This window comes from Engraulis encrasicolus, chromosome 11 (genome assembly GCF_034702125.1).
Source record: "Engraulis encrasicolus isolate BLACKSEA-1 chromosome 11, IST_EnEncr_1.0, whole genome shotgun sequence".
NCBI lineage: Eukaryota > Metazoa > Chordata > Actinopteri > Clupeiformes > Engraulidae > Engraulis > Engraulis encrasicolus.
Genome location: NC_085867.1, coordinates 17,137,083 through 17,155,413, shown reverse-complemented (window position 1 = coordinate 17,155,413; position 18,331 = coordinate 17,137,083). Strand labels below are relative to the sequence as shown.

General features: G+C 41.4%; 2 protein-coding genes across 3 annotated transcripts; one reads left to right on the top strand and one right to left on the bottom strand.

The window, feature by feature from the left end:
- Positions 1 to 8,891: 8,891 nt before the first annotated feature.
- On the bottom strand, positions 8,892 to 12,199 carry rpl28 (ribosomal protein L28). Of its 2 annotated transcripts, none has more exons than XM_063210059.1 (5): positions 12,104 to 12,199; positions 11,328 to 11,417; positions 11,000 to 11,123; positions 10,211 to 10,329; positions 8,892 to 9,046 (listed from the first exon to the last, which is right to left on the bottom strand). In XM_063210059.1, the coding sequence occupies exons 2-5, from the start codon at positions 11,409 to 11,411 to the stop codon at positions 8,957 to 8,959; spliced, it is 417 nt and encodes a 138-aa protein (XP_063066129.1). In that variant the 5' UTR covers positions 11,412 to 11,417; positions 12,104 to 12,199; the 3' UTR covers positions 8,892 to 8,956. The 2 variants fall into 2 exon arrangements, with proteins under 2 accessions (XP_063066129.1, XP_063066130.1); XM_063210060.1 differs by having other exon boundaries at positions 12,017 to 12,105.
- Positions 12,200 to 12,646: 447 nt separating this feature from the next.
- Positions 12,647 to 16,763, top strand: LOC134457996 (uncharacterized). The gene is made up of 6 exons (XM_063210058.1): positions 12,647 to 12,740; positions 13,909 to 14,014; positions 14,933 to 15,039; positions 15,149 to 15,248; positions 15,494 to 15,612; positions 15,752 to 16,763. Exons 1-6 carry the CDS (start codon positions 12,650 to 12,652, stop codon positions 15,877 to 15,879), a joined length of 651 nt encoding a protein of 216 aa, XP_063066128.1. The 5' UTR covers positions 12,647 to 12,649; the 3' UTR covers positions 15,880 to 16,763.
- The last annotated feature ends 1,568 nt before the right edge of the window (positions 16,764 to 18,331 follow it).

The following is an 18,331-nucleotide window of genomic DNA, read 5'->3' as shown; positions in this document are numbered from 1 at the left end:
TGATACGTTGATACTGTAACTGTGCATCTATGAGAGCAGGAGGACGGGCGCTTTAGATGAGGAGGTGGACGAGCAGGAGCAGGACGAGGAGCAGGAGTGAGGAGCAGTCCTTGAGGTCAGCAGCGTTGTCGTGGGGGTCATGGCAGAGAGCCTGCTCCAGGATGTGGTGAGTGTCAGGACTGATGCCTGAAACACACAGGAAACAACAAGAGCACTCAGAGATGGCAACCTGGCCCCCACGGGTAATGCAGTGGTTCTCAACCTTTTTTGAACAAACGCCCACTTGACCTCATCCTAAGCCTCCCAACGCCCCCTTGACCTCATGATAAGGCTCTCAACACCCCCCTTAGCATTAAACAATTAAATGGACTAATGCCCCCAATGACAACTAGGCGGCACTGCCCCCTCTCAACTGTATCCTTCTCACGGCCCCCCTGGGGCACCTCAACGCCCCCTGGGGAGCTGTAGCACCCCCGTTGAGAAACAGTAGGTTAATGCTTGATTTATATGATGTGTGATTGGCCCCGCCTGTAGGTGACTTAAAACATTGCAGGCAAACACACAGACAGACTGAAAGACAGACAGGGCTATTGTAAAAAGTCAGGTTATGAAAATGTCACACCAAGCCAGAGTATTAGGCTGACTGAGCATGATTATTACCAAAATATGTCTACAATAGTACATTTTACACTTGATGGCTGATTCTCTTCCACTATATTCTAACAAACACACTTCAGAAATGTGTCCCATTCTAATTAAGCGGGCTTGCAAGTCCCGCTTATAGTAATCCCTAAGTACAGTTTCTTGCTTGCTTGCTTGCTTGCTTGATTCTCTTGTGCAGATTAGTAAAAATAGAAACCGCTTCTCCTCCTAGGCCTTTCGAGATAGAGACACCGTTCAAACACTAAAACGAAATGCTTTGTGTGTCCACTCCATACCCCTTGTCGTTTTTTTTCGTTTTCATCAATTTTGTGCAAGTTTGGGTCCCCATTGAAAACAATGGTAGAATGCTCATGAACGAAGGTTCCGCCACTCTACAGATCAGAGTGTAGGGGACTTTTTTGTTCATAAAACATCAACACTTTCACCTAGAAGTTTAGTTGAGGCATTGTTAGCAAGCTCTATGAGATGTCTCTAAACGGTGAAAATGTCATGTCCCAACTCCCATTACTTTTTAAATGGCAGGTATGTAAAACCCCCTATTGATTCTTGAAGTGCCTTTCTGAAGAGGTCAGGTCATCTGCAACAAGAGGTCCATTTGTGACTGAACCGTGTAACCTATAAACTTCATTCAAGGACTGTTAGAAAGATCACACGTATGACTCCAATCTGTGGAAAGGAAATGTGCCAATTCTTTTTAGTTTTTTTACAACGGCAAGCTAAAAACTAGAAACTGTTGTGATTCTGCCCTCTGCCTTAGAGCACCATACTAACTGCCATACAGAGAATCAGAACAGGTGCTGCCAATAAAGGGTTCCATCTCAACTGACACATTCTCTCAACATTCTATTCTTAACGAGCACCTGCATTACAACTCTAAAATTCTATTGTGCAGCTCTTCAATGCAATGTGATAGTGTCTTGCTGGACTGCCTATGACAGCTAGCTGCTTGGCTCAGTGGTAAAGGTGCTGGATTGGAGATATGGAGGTTGTGAGTTCAAATCCCATTGGACCCATGTTGATTTTCAAAATTATATCATATGCAGTGTTCCTTAGCCAACTTAAAATAACATGTATGTCATTTAGTATCAATGGCAAAGGTGCTGGATTAGAGATATGGAGGTTGTGAGTTCGAATCCCACTCGGACCCATGTGGATTTCCAAAATTATATCATATGCAGTGTTCCTTAGCCAACTTAAAATAACATGTATGTCATTTAGTATCAATGGCAAAGGTGCTGGATTAGAGATATGGAGGTTGTGAGTTTGAATCCCACTTGGACCCATGTTGATTTTCAAAATTATATCATATGCAGCAGTGTTCCTTAGCCAACTTAAAATACATGTATGTCATTTAGTATATCCCCAAAACGCGGAGCTACAACATGATTGGTCCATAACGTCTGACTGGGTGGATGGATTTTCCCCACATTTCTTTTAGCTTCGTTTTCTCAATAGTAGTTTGTTTTTAATTTAGGTATCGAGATATCAAAAATAAAACTGCTCAGCTCTGCCCCAAAAGGCAAGCCCGCCTCCAGCATTTTCTGCGAGAATGCAATCTAGTATTGACACTGAAACTGAATTTGCCGCTGAATAACATATTTTATGCACCATCCCATCTAGGCATAGAGCAGTTTTAGATTGGTTGAGGAAATGTACAAACTGTATATATATTAGTGCTCGAATATATAGTGAGACGGAAAGGAACAAACAACTAAAATTATTGAAAACATTTTGATTGGTTGCACTTAGTATACACATATCCTTTATTGGCAATTGCTTGTCAGTATGAACTTACATAACAGACTTGTTAAACATGGTTCAATGTACGTTAAGATGTCACACAGCATGCACCCTGGCACCAGTATCAGCAGACAAATGTCAATACACAGCAGGGATGGTCTGAGAGCAAAAAAATGACCCAGGCATTTCGGGCTTAACCCATTTTGTCCTGAGCCCTTTTTGGGAAAGGGTGCCCTCTTCCTATTAAATTCTAAGTATCTCAGCCTCCGAAGCGCATACAAATATGAAATGAGTTACATTTTAAAGGCAAGACCCTCCCCTTGCATTGTGATGTGTTCATTCAGCTCTAACATACCCACATATTTAATAAAACAGCTAAAATCTCAAATTCCTGAAAAAAAAACGTATATGTGTCTCCAGGACCCAATGGGTTAAACCAGTCCCTAACACAGACCCCTGTTTTTCTACAATATGATTGACCCAGTCCAGTGTATACGTTAAAGTTGGACCAAAATTACGGATTAAGAAGGGAAAAAAGAAACAGCACCAGCCCCTGAGAAATGTAGGCCCACCGGGCAAATACCCTGTATGCAAGATAAGTAGTCCAGCCCTGATCGATCATCAGCATGCCTTATATGGAGAGGACCATGTGACATCCTCCCTGCCACTGTGTGGCTCCGCCTTTAAGTTGGACCACTGGACCATGTAGCCTACTGATAATACAGTACAGGCATTGAAGATAGTGAAGATAACATTGAACAATACATTTTTAATAGTCATTATTATCATTTATGGAACACTTTTTAAAACTTTAATATTTTGTACCTGTATCCTGATTGGTGCTATATGGTATTTTTTTTATCCAGAGACCTCCCAAGATAAATAAACTTGTATTGTATTACATTATATCCTATTCTGAGTTACACGGTTAAACAAATAAGGTGAGTTGAGAGCTGTTTGGTGATTTGGTGTTATTGTGTGATAAATAAGCCCTTACCGCGCAGAGACCATTCCTCCCACAGATGCAGCAGCTCCTCTTTGTTGATATTAGTCTGCTCTGAAAGAGAAAGGGCACAACACATTCACTAGTCAGGTCTTTAAGATGGCTGATGCGCACACACATTGCACTGCATTGCACTGCATTTCACTAATTCCGGTGATGTAGTATGGTACAACGACTAAAAGACTATTTGAAAGGGGCTGCACACATGTCACTGTCAGTGCCTTTATATAGTCTGCTAACTTTATTAAAGAAACCCTAATTCAACTTTTCAGAACCATGGTTTAAATCTCTTCTCTAGTAAAAAATATAACAACAGAAAATAATCAAGGAACTGTGTGTGGCTGCTACATTGTTTTGATTTGTCCATGGTCATGAAGCAGAAAAAAAATCCTATATGCACATGAAATCAATGGCACAGATAAAAAAACAGATATGCTAGATCCAGTAAAGCCCAGCTGGGTGTCATTGTGGCCAGTGGATGGATCAATAACAGTCAGACAAAGAGGCAGAGAGTCACGCAAGCACAGGATGTGGAGAACATTTCGAGGGAAAAGTGAAAAGTAGAAAGAGCAGAGAAAGAGGAAACACAGGCGAAAACATCACTGACAGAGAAGAAGAGCAAAAATAGCACTACATGGAGAGAGAGAGTGAGAGAGTGTGTGTGCGTATGAGAGAGAGAGAGAGAGAGAGAGAGAGAGAGAGAGAGAGAGAGGGACAGAAATAATGATTTTGGAAACAAATAAAATCCATTTGTGTCCACGGCTCAGCAACAAATGAGCACTGGAATTTCCAACTCTTTCCAGCACTGTAATGGCCATGATGCAACAGCGATGTCGTCCCTGTCCTATCAACATGGCCATATGTAACACGTAATAACACCTTGTTTATCGAAATAATTGTGCCTTGTCTACTCTTATGCAGGTGCGAATAAACCATTGCAAACATCTCCACCATCCTTCCTAATCATACTTTCCATCACAACACACAATGCAAGCATGACTGTATGAGCGTGTGCTGCAGTACCATGAATGGGCAAGTTATCCATGGGGACCCAGGTTCAAATCCAGCCTGGGTCATCATATCCCAAACAAACCTAATCTCTCTCTTTCTTACTACTTCCCTGTCCAACATCTTCACCGTCATATCTCAATAAAGAAGACACCACCATGGGCCCTAGAAATATATTTCAGAACAAGAAGCCCACTCAATGCAGCCGTAAATCAATGGTTTGAAAAAGCGCATACCTCCGGCATTGTGAAGCAGCAGCTGGCGCAGCTCCCTGAGGGCCTTGGTGAGGTTCTCAAGCTGGTCGTGGAGGTGGATGTTCTCCTCGATCAGGGTGTGGATGGTGTCTTGCAGCTCAAAGGCCATGCAGACGCCGCGCAGCAGTGCCAGCACACACACGCACCACCACCACCACCGCATCCTCTCCTCGCCCGGGCAGACACACGCGCATCTGGTCGGGCACACACTGCTGGGCTGGGGCCCCTCGCTCTAACACACACACACTCACTGCAGGACCAGTGTACAGAAATGCCCAACAGTTACTGGTCAATAGACACACACACACGTACGCACTACGCACACACACTTGGAAATGCCCAACAGTGACAGGCCAACACACACACACACACTCACACACAATAGGCTACGCACATGCGTGCACACAAACGCACACGTGTACTTTAGTACATTGTGGTGCCAACATTGAACTGATGATCAATTTTAGTTGTTCCACATGGTCGCATAGTGAGCATGATTATGTAAGGATTCATTCATACAGCCGTTCTCCTGATTAATATTTTTCACAAAGGGCCACACACTTGAAATATGACATTTGAACTATGAAATATAGGCCTAGTTATTTAAACCACTACGCACGTAGAATTGATCATTTAGGGGAACATACATTACTAGACATTACAGAACTAGACATTTGGAATAAAAGCCCTGAAGGCTGTATTAAAGAAGAGAAAGCTGTGACCTCATCGCTATGGTACGACTTAATTCTCTCAATTGCAGTGATTGATCAATCTGTCAGTCTCATGTGCACTTCTTCTACCAGTTTCTATTTACTTTGCTAATTAAGATTTAATGTGTGTTTAATCTCATGAATGATTTTCATCTTTTCTGAAATGTAGTCAATTGTCTGAACCAGTACAGTTCTACAGAACTCGACTTATTGCAAGTGTAGCGATAGTGTAATGCTACTTGGTTGGCAGCACTATTGACAGACATTTCCCCAATGATTTAAAAGTGCACGCAGCTGTTTATTTGTCCACTCTACGCATTGTATAGATAGTACCATCCTGTTTACAAATGCTGCATGGCTTGATTATGAAGGTTTCCCTGCATATGACAGGGTTGGGTTAAAAGCCAGGGAGCACTCTGTAGATTGATAAGTGCATCACCTCTTCCTGTTGCTGCCCCACTGAGATCAATACTGAAAGGCCATCAGCATCCTGCAGTTTAATTACATGCGCTTCCATTTGGCTTCTCCCATGATCCTTTGCACCAAGTACAAACCCCAACTCCGATGAAGTTGGGACGTTTGGTAAACAGTGAATAAAATCAAAATGCTATCATTTTCAAAACATTCAATCTATTCATTAGACGGAGAATAGTGAAAAGACAACATATTAAGTGTTAAAACTGAGAAAAAATATTGTTTTGGGGGACATATGTACTCATTTCTAATTTGATAAATCCAACACGTCTCAAAAGAGTTGGGACGGGGACAATAAATGGCAGCAAATGTCGAGGAAGACTAAAAACAAAACAAAAGACAACACTTAACAGTTAAATACATTAACCGATGAGATGATTTTATATAAAAACAGTGTTAATTCCTATCTTGGACATGATTTCACCAGCTTAAATGGTGGGTGTATTCCTTGTCATGTTTTACAATGTTTTCCTTTCTGTAGTGCTTACAGTGTGACAGGTCTTGACCAAAAACCCACCATTTTATCACCTGCTGGTCCTTATGATGGAGCCAAACTGTTAAAACATAGTAGAGAATGCAATTTGACCTTACTATGTGGCAGTAATCGAAGATCTCCCTTCAAAATATAATGCATGAGTGGCTTTTCATGCTGTTTAAAACCCATTTATACCATTCAGCACTGTATTTAACTCTACAGATGATTGAGAACATCTTAACCAATGCACTACTGCACCCGCATGCCATCATGGAGGCTGACTTTTGAAGCTAGCACTAACACAAGTTGGATGGTCCATTTTTACTGTAGCACAGGATGTGCAATGCTCTATTATTGTCAAAAAGAATGGACTTCTACAACTTCTGTAACCAAAGGGTAGTTTCCCATGTCTTCTGTGTCTATTTCAAGTGAGCTCAGGTGCTTAGGAGAATGTTACACCCCTGTATCATTTTCATGCATTAAGCATTCTTAATATGGTCAATTTTCAATAGCTCTAGCACTCCAGGAATTAGAGTGAGACTACAGCCAATATATATTTCATGATGTCATGAACCTGTACAATGATTTTATTAACAAAAATATGTCTTATATACACTCAATCGTGGTAAATCAAAGGGAATTCAAAAATGTATGTAATAACTATGGTAATTATTCCCTTTGCATCTTTAATTCTGAGTGACTCAGCCTCTCTGTGATGATCTTATACCTGGACACCTATATTGTTCGTCAGTACAATTCATTTTGAAATGTTCTTCTTTGTTGTTTTATCTTATTTGGATGTTTACTAAATTTCACTGATCCCCGTCCCAACTCTTTTGAGACGTGCTGGATTTATCAAATTAGAAATGAGTACATATGTCCCCCAAAACAATATTTTTTCTCGGTTTTAACACTTAATATGTTGTCTTTTCACTATTCTCCATCTAATGAATAGATTGAATGTTTTGAAAATGATAGCATTTTGATTTTATTCACTGTTTACCAAACGTCCCAACTTCATCGGAGTTGGGGTTTGTAGATCACTGCATTCCATAGCAGTAGTCTCCTACAGCAGTGTCTCTGTCATACTATGAGTACCCCCTTACTCTTCCTCTATTCCAATATGATTATGCTCCATACACTTTTTATTGATCTTTTCCACGTACCCCCTGCATTGTGTTAACGTAACCCTAGTGGTACATGTACCCAGGGGTGATAGTGAAAAAAAAAATCCTGAGCCTGATAGTTTTTCCCTCCTCTAACGACGACGACAAGATACTGCATAGTGACATAACGTAGGCCTATTTTGACACATTATTCAAACATTTAATAGCCTGTGTATGACCATTATTCAAGCCTGATAGTAGAAGAAACCCCTGAACCTGTAACACTTTGAGATAAGAATAACCTAATGGCTTATTATTGTTTTTATTTTTGCAAACTCTTGTCAAGCCTGAAATTAATCAGGCATGGAGCCTGAATACTATCAGCCCTGTGTACCCCTGGTTGGGAAACACTGTCCTACAGTGTACACTCCTGCTCCCAATGGGTCAGAATGTTACACTGATGGAGCCATCATATCCTTAATGGCTAACACAACCACCACTTGGCACATGATGTCATGATGCAAATCCTCTGCCTGAAAGCATGCAGTCTCTATGGACTACTAGGAAAGTAATTAAACAAACACCTCATCACAAAATGGTCCTCTAACCCAGTGGTTCCCAACCAGGGGTACGTGTACCACTAGGGGTACGCGAGCACACCTCAGGGGGTACTTGGAAAAATGTAATAATAACAAATATATGCAGTGTAGAAACATTGGGATAGAGGAACAGATATAGAGCATAAGTGAGGGGGGTACTCATCATATGAGAAAATTGCTTAGGGGGTACGCAGGACAAAAAAGGTTGGGAAACACTGCCTAACCCAACCCCTGTGGTAGACAAAGGAACAAAGCACCAGCATTGTTCTCAGGTCATCAGATGGACTAATATGCACAGAATAGTCAATTCTACTACACAGGAAGACCCCAACAGCATATAAGTCACACAAGTAGACGTTTATAAAAATTAATGTGATTCTCACTGTAGAGTCTACATATTCGTCACCACCATGTTCTCAAACGGCCATCCATTCTGGCCAAGGCATTGCTGACAATTTCATATGAAAAAGAACTTGCTGTACATTTCTGCATTCACATTCAGTGACTACTGCGGGAAAGGGTGGTGATAAAAAGTGAGGTCTGTATATCCTAATAGAACACTTTGAAAATTAGGTTAATTTTTCATTTTGAACGTGTATCAGTATACATTCTGATATGTTGTTCTGAATAACACGTCCCTAAAAAACTTGATCTCATATGAACACTAGATGGGCCAAATGGATTAGGAGCCCCCACTTGTGTCATTGACCACAGTATAGTCGTCTAGCAATTCTTTAAATGTACATATATTTCATTACAAATTAAGGTAAAGCCATGAAAACAAACATTTTTAAGGTAATGCCAGTGATGGAAAAAAAAACGTTCTGGTCCCATCAATAAACCACAACAACTCTGCAGATGTTTTTTGAACAAAACGGTCCTTTATTTTGATTACTACACATGGTGCTGCCAGAGCAGGGCTGCTTATGCGGCCTTGTTGGCGCGGGGGTGCTTCTTCTTGACCACCACAGGCTTCTGGCTGCGCAGGATGGCACTGGCACGACGCACGGCGGCCTGTTGGGACGAACAGGTCAAAAAAATTAACACTCTGCATAGGCATCAGTCTTAGAAGTACACTACACACGATAAGTTGAGGATCATATGCATGACTGACTTTTCTATTTAGCAGCTTGCATGGTCATCCTCATTGCAGTAAAAAGTGCACTACTCAATAAGATAGGGATATCATGCATACGAGTTATTTCCATATTTGGTTGGGAAATTAAATAAGCAAAGCATGTTATTCTGGGAGATGGGTTATGAAGTTTCAAGACAAGGTCAACTGTAGAAAATTTGATAGTCAAGGTGGGTGGGTGGACAGCCAGTTTCACAGAAGGGAGAATATTGAGATAAATGTGTTGCAGTTTCACACAAAATAAGACACCTTGCAAAATAAACATTGTATGCAAGTGTTTTGTAACGCAAGGATAGAAATTAGTGTCACATCAAAATCTTCATCTATTCAGCTGACCTAGTCCAGTATGGAGGCATCGACCAGTACCTTATCCAACAATTAGTTTCCAACACAACATTGCCAAAAACACTATAGGATAATCATATAGCTCTAGGGTTTAGCGCCAACTAACACACTCCAACTAACCAGCTGCTGTGGCATGTCAGTGACATGTCAGTTTCATGTCAGCAACACAACCATCCCATCAAACCGCTCAATAGAGTACAGTAACTTTATTGATCCCCAGGGAATCAACAGGAGTGCCATAGCTTTATGTTATGACTGATGTCCACACACACACCTCACAATTTGTATGCTGCTGTACTTTGTTTTACTTCTGCACTTGTCTACTATACAACTGCCTTCTGTATTCCGCACACCATTTTCACTATAAATGTCCTCTATTCAAGTCGCTTCGGATAAATGTGCCTGCTATATGCAACTGAATGGGCCCTGCTGTGGCCAACTGGTAGGACATTCGTATGTCATGCATCCGTCCGCGGCTCGATTCCCGGCCCGGGTCATTTGCAGTCCCCTCCCCATTCACTTCCTGTCCACCTCTCAAACTGTCCTGTCAAATTAAGTCGTTAAAGACCAAAAAAATCAAATGCTTACCATCACAGGACTCTCCTGAAATGGTTCTGCTAAATGTTAAATGCAACTGAATGCTTACCATACGCAGGTCTCTCCTGAAATGGTTCTGTTAAATGCAACTGAATGCTTACCATACGCAGGTCTCTCCTGTAATGGTTCTTGCGGATGATGTGGCGCAGGCTGCTGAGGGTGGCTCTGGCGTTCTTGTTGATAGTGATCTTCTCATAGGAAGCGACAGGTTTGCGCTGGCCTGGAACACACAAACAGACATTCCCAAATCACTCAACTACCATCAAGGAAAGCTCACAAAGGTATTCCACAGTGACACTGAACCGAGTGTGTTCCCACTCGAAGGCAGACAAAAAACTGCCTGAGCCAAAAAAAAAAAAAAAATGAATATCCAAGACCTACTCAACAAAGAAATGTCCCACATTAAGACTGGGTGCTGCGCCAAAAAGCACATCTCAATGCCCTTTCTTTTCCCCAACACTAGCACACAGCTCAGGAGTATTTGAGTAGTACATGGTAAGTGTTCACTGAGTTATACTCCACTGAGGCTGATTACCAACTAGCCAGCGATGCAACCATCACATCATGCTGCCCTATACATTTTCAATTACAAGTGACTTCTTCCCATTCCCAGTCAGGAACACCTGTCCCAGAAAATCTCAGAAATTCCCAATCTGTGGTTGAAACTAGAGTGAAGTCGGCTTTGGTATTAAGGACAGTACCTGCTCATATTTTTGCTGTCATGTATGACAAGTGCAATTTTCCCAGTCATAATGAATACTGACAATTTGGTGGCACAGCAGTGGTAAGTATTCGTGAAAAAGGTAACATTTGCGAATGGGCAGCATGAATTCTGGAAACAAACTACAAAAAATACTACACGGTGCACCTTTAAGTATTACAGCCAGTACCTGCTCTCTTCTTCAACACAACCACGACACCCTTGCCATCAGCGGCAGCATCCACTCCCACTGACTTGCGGTGCACAAGGCCATTGAAGCGGAAGGAGTTGCGAGACTTGAGGTTGTTGGCCTCCTACAAAGAGAGAAAAACACATCATACATGGAGTAATCAGTTGCACGCTGCTTGGATGACATGTGTTAAATTAGGCATGGACACAGCCCATACGCGTTTTGAGTGCAGATGTATGATTTTAAGTAAAATAGTCATCCTACAGACGGACTTGAGATAAAACCAAGATAGGGATACTGTTGTGAATATAGGCTCTTCTGTACTCACAGTGCTGTAGGTCTGTCCGTTCCTCTTGATGAGGTAACTGGAGCAGTTCCTGATGACCATCCACTGGAGGTGTGAGGACGACATCTTTACCTAGATGAAAATGGCAAGCAAAATGTAACCCAACACAGAGGTACTCGCAGTCACAACACACAGAGCTGAATGCACATGATTACACATGCAGCTACTAAGACACCACAGCCAGGCGAACTGCAGTTTACAACAGGCCACATTCATAATATCAACAGCAATTTCAGTCGAGACAAGTACAACACATAACTGAACTGCAGTTCGATCTATATGGATAGTACAAAAAACCCACACTGGTATCATGTCACTTTAGTTGACATCACTGTAGCTTGTAGCTAACATTAGCCTTCAAACATGTTTACTGATGTTCGTACATTTTTTAAAACGTACGGTGTCAAGAACGTCTCAATAATCTAACACACTGTGTTGTTAAATGGAACACAACGTGGATAACAGCCGGATAGTCAAATAAACTAAGTGTAAAAACCCTGCTCATTCTACTATGCTACGTCTGAAACAGCACGAGTGTGGAAGAGACAAGGCCGCGGCTAAAACTTCAACCGTGCGGCAACCACAGCTCCGTTAAATATCATCTTTATGAAAAGGTTTAACTATACAAAGCACATCCCACAACCAAATAGGTAACATATTGGGTCACTTGCAATATTGGCAAAAGTACAGCCAGCCACAGTTTTACGAATAAAAGCAAAAATGTGATGGTAAAGACGACGAAAAGGCGACCACGTTACCTTTCAGCGCAGGAAAAGAGAGGAAAAGGATCTTTCTTTGCTTCCGGTGAAGATTTGTAGATCATTGCGCATCGGACTTGTCTTCGTCATTTTGAATATAGCAAAATATTTGAACATAAACTAACTCTGTTTTGTAATACAATATAAATCAATTGAACGGATTCATTCACCACTGATGTGTTAAACTGGTAGACGCATTTTTCCTCATTTTATACACGCACTATATTTTGTGCAATATTCATTTTTGGTAGTGCTCTGGCACATTATGTTTACGTCACTTTCATGCGACGAAGTAAATATTTGTGGATTTTGTACACGTCTGAAATATCATTTTATTTCGTGTTACAGAATCGGCATTTTTCTACGTCAGCTGCAATGACATCTCTAAACTTGTAACATTTCCTCATTTTCGGGTCAGAGTCAAGATGTCCTCATGAAAAGAAAATTGAAACAGCGACGCAATCAAGGTCTGCAATCCAACCCAACTTCGTGATACACAACCAATGTGTTTTTTAATAGAGGCAAATACTACATCCATGAGTTATCATGATTGAGAACGCCGATCAGGAAGAACTGGGAGAGAAATTATACAACGTTGTATTTTCCAAGCATGGAGAAATTGCTGGCAAACTGACAGGTGAGGAGGATTCACGTCGCAGTGAGTATTGTGGTCATCGCCAAGTGACACTGTGACATATCGGAGTCCTGTGATTTTTTGCTGTTTATTTCAGTTTCTTCTCACATTGGGGCCCTTCTCAAAACCTAGTGCAGTGCACTTCCAGTTTATCAGTAATTAGTCACACCCAGTGATTGGATATTCCGTAGAGTTCACCAAAGATTATCCAATCGCTGGGTGTAACTAATAAAGAGTATCCAATCACTGGCTGATACAGTGCGTTACAATATGCCACCTTGCCTCCTCCACTTGTGCTTGTTTCCTCGTACCAGGAAGTAATGTGTCATGATGACATCACTGACAACAGCATTATAGGCTATTTCAATATCTTGCAAAAGCTCAATTGTAAAGTCTTTTTCTCATTTTTAAGTGGGACGGTGAATGAAAAACAGTCCCTCAAAAGTTGTTGTGGCTTTCTTCACGGAGGATGGGCCAGGAGGCGGGGCGAGGCCACAAGCACAAGTGGAGGAGGCAAGGTCGCATATTGTAATGTACATTGGAAGTGCACTGCACTTGGTTTAGGCAAGGGCCCCGAGTGGCGCTAGTCTTATTGAATTTAAGTAGTTTTCTGGGCGTTTTTGTGAGGTTACAAACATTTACAAGCATTTCTGAGGCATCTGTATTTTTAGGCCAGTCCTCATTTTTTGAGAGTTATTTGTAGAGTATCATTTATTAATCCTGAGGGGAATTTAAGGTGTCAAGTAGCATAGATACATAAATACAGAAGACATTATGCACAAGACATTACACGTGTCATTCCACATAGTATTATTTACCATATGTAGCTCAGGCTTACATTCAGCCCAAGGCAGATCTCTCTCTCTCTCTCTCTCTCTCTCTCTCTCACTCACTCACTCACTCACTCACTCACTCACTCACTCACTCACTCACTCACTCACACACTCTCTCTCTCTCTCTCTCACACACACACACACACACACACACACACACACACACACACACACACACACACACACACACACACACACACACACACACACACACAACCTGTGGGAGAGCTTCACATGTGTATGATGCTAAATGGCATATAAATGGCAATAACTATCCAGACAGCTTAAATTAAGTTGTATTTAACTACAGTGTTATTCTTTGTTTTGATTGGATGTAGGAATGCTTTTAGAGCTGCCGGATTCAGTCATCACACAGATGCTTCAAGACGAGACTGTCCTTAATGATGGGATCAGCAGAGCTCTACAGGCACTCAACCAGGAAAGGTGAACATACTACTAGTGCCTTTATTGTCCCTCATGGGGGAAGTTTCTTCTAGTAAGTGGCGCATTGGACATGAGGAAAGTCAATATACAAAGAGATCCCTCCCCAACCCACCCCCCCTTCAACATTTACCCTAAGTCACACCTTGTACCAAAACATGACAAAAATCGACGTGGACATTGGACATAGACAGGTATTTCACCATCATCACTCATCAGCAGTCCCAGTCTATCCCATAGCATTCCTATTAGGGATGCAAACGATTAATCGATTAATCGACTTTAATTGGTCAATGTGTTAATCGATTAAAAAACATTGATCGCAATTAATCGACAATTCAAATGACAAAGAGACCCAGTTGAAATGGGCATGTGAAGAGTGTGTGTGAAGAGGGGTGTGAATAGTGGGAATATTTAAATCGCCTTTGGATTAAAGAATTGAAATAGAATCAATTTCAATGTGGTATTTTATCTAATTTTTTTATTAAAATTTTTAGATTTAGTAGTTCTTTTTCGAGAAACATTGAAAACGCCGCTTAACAATTAATCGTAAGTCGATCGATAAGGCTATCAACTAATGATTAATGAATTAATCGATAATTTGCTTCCCTAATTCCTATACTACATTATGTACATATACTACACTCTCTCTGTCACACACACTCATTATTACTCACTCTAGCAATATATTTGTTTACTCATTGACTCTGAAGAAGACGTGTGAACGTTGAAACGTTAGTCTTGGCGCTTGCCCAATAAAACAAGTTATTTTCTACATCTGAAGATGCTCAGGTGATTCCTTTCTTTCCCTGCATTTACCAAGTCCTTTCCCGAGACGCACCAGATTGTGAAGTGCAGGAGCGCGGAGGATATCTCTCTTTGCATATTTGTTTACTCATCTACTATTGTCCTGTCTCTCAGTCAGGTGTCAGAAGCAGAAGAGGCCTCTGCCTCCTCAGACTCTCTGGGCGAACGACTCTACGACCTCATTGACCTTCACAACACAGGGCACACTCACAAAATCACAGGTATGCCTTATCTTATGTGTGACACTATTCAGCCCATTTCAAGTAAATTAGATGTAGGCAGGGGTCACATGATGAAGATGATGATAATGATGGTGATGTGTGTCCACAGGCATGCTACTTGAGCAAAAGAAAGAGGCTGTTCTTCAACTTCTGTCAGATCCTGAACTTCTAGAAAAGAAGATCAACGTGGCCCTGAAAACGCTTGCTGAGTAAGATTACCTTTGTGTTTAGTAAAAAAAAAAGCCGCACTCTCGGGTGTAATTCTTGCCGTTTTAATCTACTGGGTTAGCATGACAGACAGATGTTTCAGCCTAAGCCCCCTTCAGCGTCTTTGTAGTAAGATTACCCACATTTTTGTTATGTAGTTCTTTTATGTGTGTCACTTCTGTGTTTTGTGTTAGTTTTGGTCACTGTGTGCACTTTCAATGAACCATACTCACTTGTGTGTAACTAGGCAAGGTGAGGAACAAGAGGACAACATGACGGACTCAGATAGTGAGGCTGAATCTTTCGGAGAGAAAATATTCCGTCTTGTGGAACAGATAGACCCCACTCACTCAGCTGACATCACAGGTAAGTTAAATTGGAGTTAATGCTACGTGTGTCGACACATCAATGCTACATTTTGGATTGCTTTTTTTTGATGATGTGACATATCCATTTTGTGCATAACTTTTGTTAACTTACATAACTTACATTTGTTTGTCTGTAGGTATGCTGTTGGAGATGGACTCAGAGAGCTTGAGTCAGATCCTGGGAGACCGCTCCTTGCTGGAGGTCGCAGTTCAAAGAGCACAGACTGCTCTAGCTGCACACACCCAGGCCCTCAGCTCCACATAGTGGGTGCAAGTCAATCTACTTCCTCCTGTCCTTTCCTGGTCCTACTGTCCTCTTGCCTCCGTGGAGAAAAAAACATTTAAGTTTCCTTATTGTCAACTTTTGAGGGGCTTTCTCTCCCATTCAACATCTGGATTGCAAAAGAGAGGATGACTGTTGAATTGTGTTTTTGCAAGATGTTGACCAAAACCTATCAATGATGTTAAGTCTCAGGTAATGAAGCAGGAGATCTTCAAGAAAGGCGTTTCTATGCACCACGTGGGGCATGCGGTGTGAGTTGATGGACTTGAGGCTAGAGTGCAGGCCTACTGATGGTAGCTGAAGAAGAGGATTGTGCACATCCCAGGAAAAGGTACAGGACGAAGGCCAACTGTAGTTTTCAAAGTGAGAAGTCCGCACACTTAAAATCCTCCTTAGAGAATCTGATGAAGACTGTTGAAGTCGAAACGCAATCCAACCATGAAATAATAAAAGACAACAAAAAGGATTTTAAGTGTGTAGACCTTTCACTTTGAAAACTACTGATGGAAGCTGACACGCCAGCATTCCAGTGACAGTATGTGTGACAGTCCCGCCACAGGTGAAAAGACTGCAAGGAACCTGTCTAGTGCCGAGAAACAGAATTGATCAATTCTGGAAGATTTGTAACGTCATAGTGCTCAATTTCCCATTGTGATTTTTTTGTGTGTGTGATTATCAAATGTGTCCCTATATATATTTTTTTTATATATTTTTTTTTGCCAAGATTTCAAAAGATTTCAAATGTGTTATCCAGGGTTACACACTAGTTAATGTGAACTTATGGTTCGAAACTGTGCCTAATCCATTCATTGGTTTTACATTGATTGAACTGTACATATTATAAATACATTCTTCGTATTGTTCAACTGTCTGTCCATTTTGGACACCTTATTACTATTATTGATATAGGAGGAACATGTCACTCAAACCTTCTGCATCTCTATAGGGCAGTCATGGGTAAGCGGTTAGGGCGTCAGACTTGTAGCCCAAAGGTTGGCGTGCCATGACCCGCCAGGTTGGTGGGGGGAGTAATTAACCAGTGCTCTCCCCCCACCTCCTCCAAGACTGAGGTACCCTGATCATGGTACTGTCCGGCCGCACTGCTCCCTCTCGGGTGTCATTGGGGGCTACCCCCTTGCACGGAAGAGGGATAAATGCAATTTCGTTTAGTGCAGTGTTCAATTGTGTGATGTGGAGTGCTGTGTCACAATAACAATAGTTGGAGTTGGAGTTTCCCAGTTTCACTTCATCTCACAGATCATTATCTGTTCAAGTTTGGAGCTTTTCAGAGAAAGCAGCATTTGAATTTATGAAGACAATGATGTATGATGCATACACAAACTACACCAGGCATTTTTTCCCCAAAGTACTAGAGAGCAAAAATAGCTTTATTATCACTTTCTTTTACATTTGTCAATAATTTTACAGTCAAAACACAATGGCCAGCCAATACCCTCCCTTCACGAGAGAATTTTTCTTTAAAAATAAAAAAAAAATGTAAAAACGCATCACCCAATACTATTTACCACAGCAGGAGCCAAGAGAGGGCCCCAGGCTGTCATAATAACCCACCCCATTACCTCACACCTGAAATGGGCAGACTGACTGGACTCTTAACTCTTTCTCTCACACATGCACACAAGTCAAGTCAAGTCAGCTTTTATTGTCAGTGTCCTCATATGCACAGGTCATACAAGGAAATTGAAATGACGTTTCTCTCTATACATGGGTTCACCGTGTTTGTCAACACAATATTGTGAGGAGGGGCAAGACACTGGCAGTCAGCCACGTGAACTAATTTTTTGACTGACAGCGGTTTCCAACAGAGGTTGATTTGTTCGCAGTTAATTTCGCGCAGTCAGGAGAAAACAAAAATGTAGAACCCATGTACTGTACATGTACTACGTACAGTACATCACCCGTACATTCTGTACATACTTTGTGGATGTGACAGTGAGCTATTTTACAGAAGGGGGAGACCGCAAAATTACACAACTACCATTCAACACCTTCTGCCATCTGCAGGCACAGAAACCCAGAGGAAAGCCTAGACTACTCTCAAAATTCTGAAAGATACACTCTGTACTGTTGAGTAGGGGGTACATAATTGTTAATCCTGAAGGAAACTAAGGTCTCTAGCAGCATACATAAATAGATATGCAAAACATAATACATATTATTGCACAACATATTTAACATAAAACACACATTTAGCCGTAAGGCATTTCACACAACCACACACATACTGTACTGTAATACACGTCATATACACACAGCCCATATACAGCAGTTTATTATAGAGATGAGGTTCTAGAGATAACATGCCCATTCATTACCAGGAATAAGCTCACTTCTAGCTTGAAAGTTGTGGGACCTCATCTTCCAGAGGGTGGGGTAACCATAATAATATGTATCAAATTCAGAAAGGCAAAAA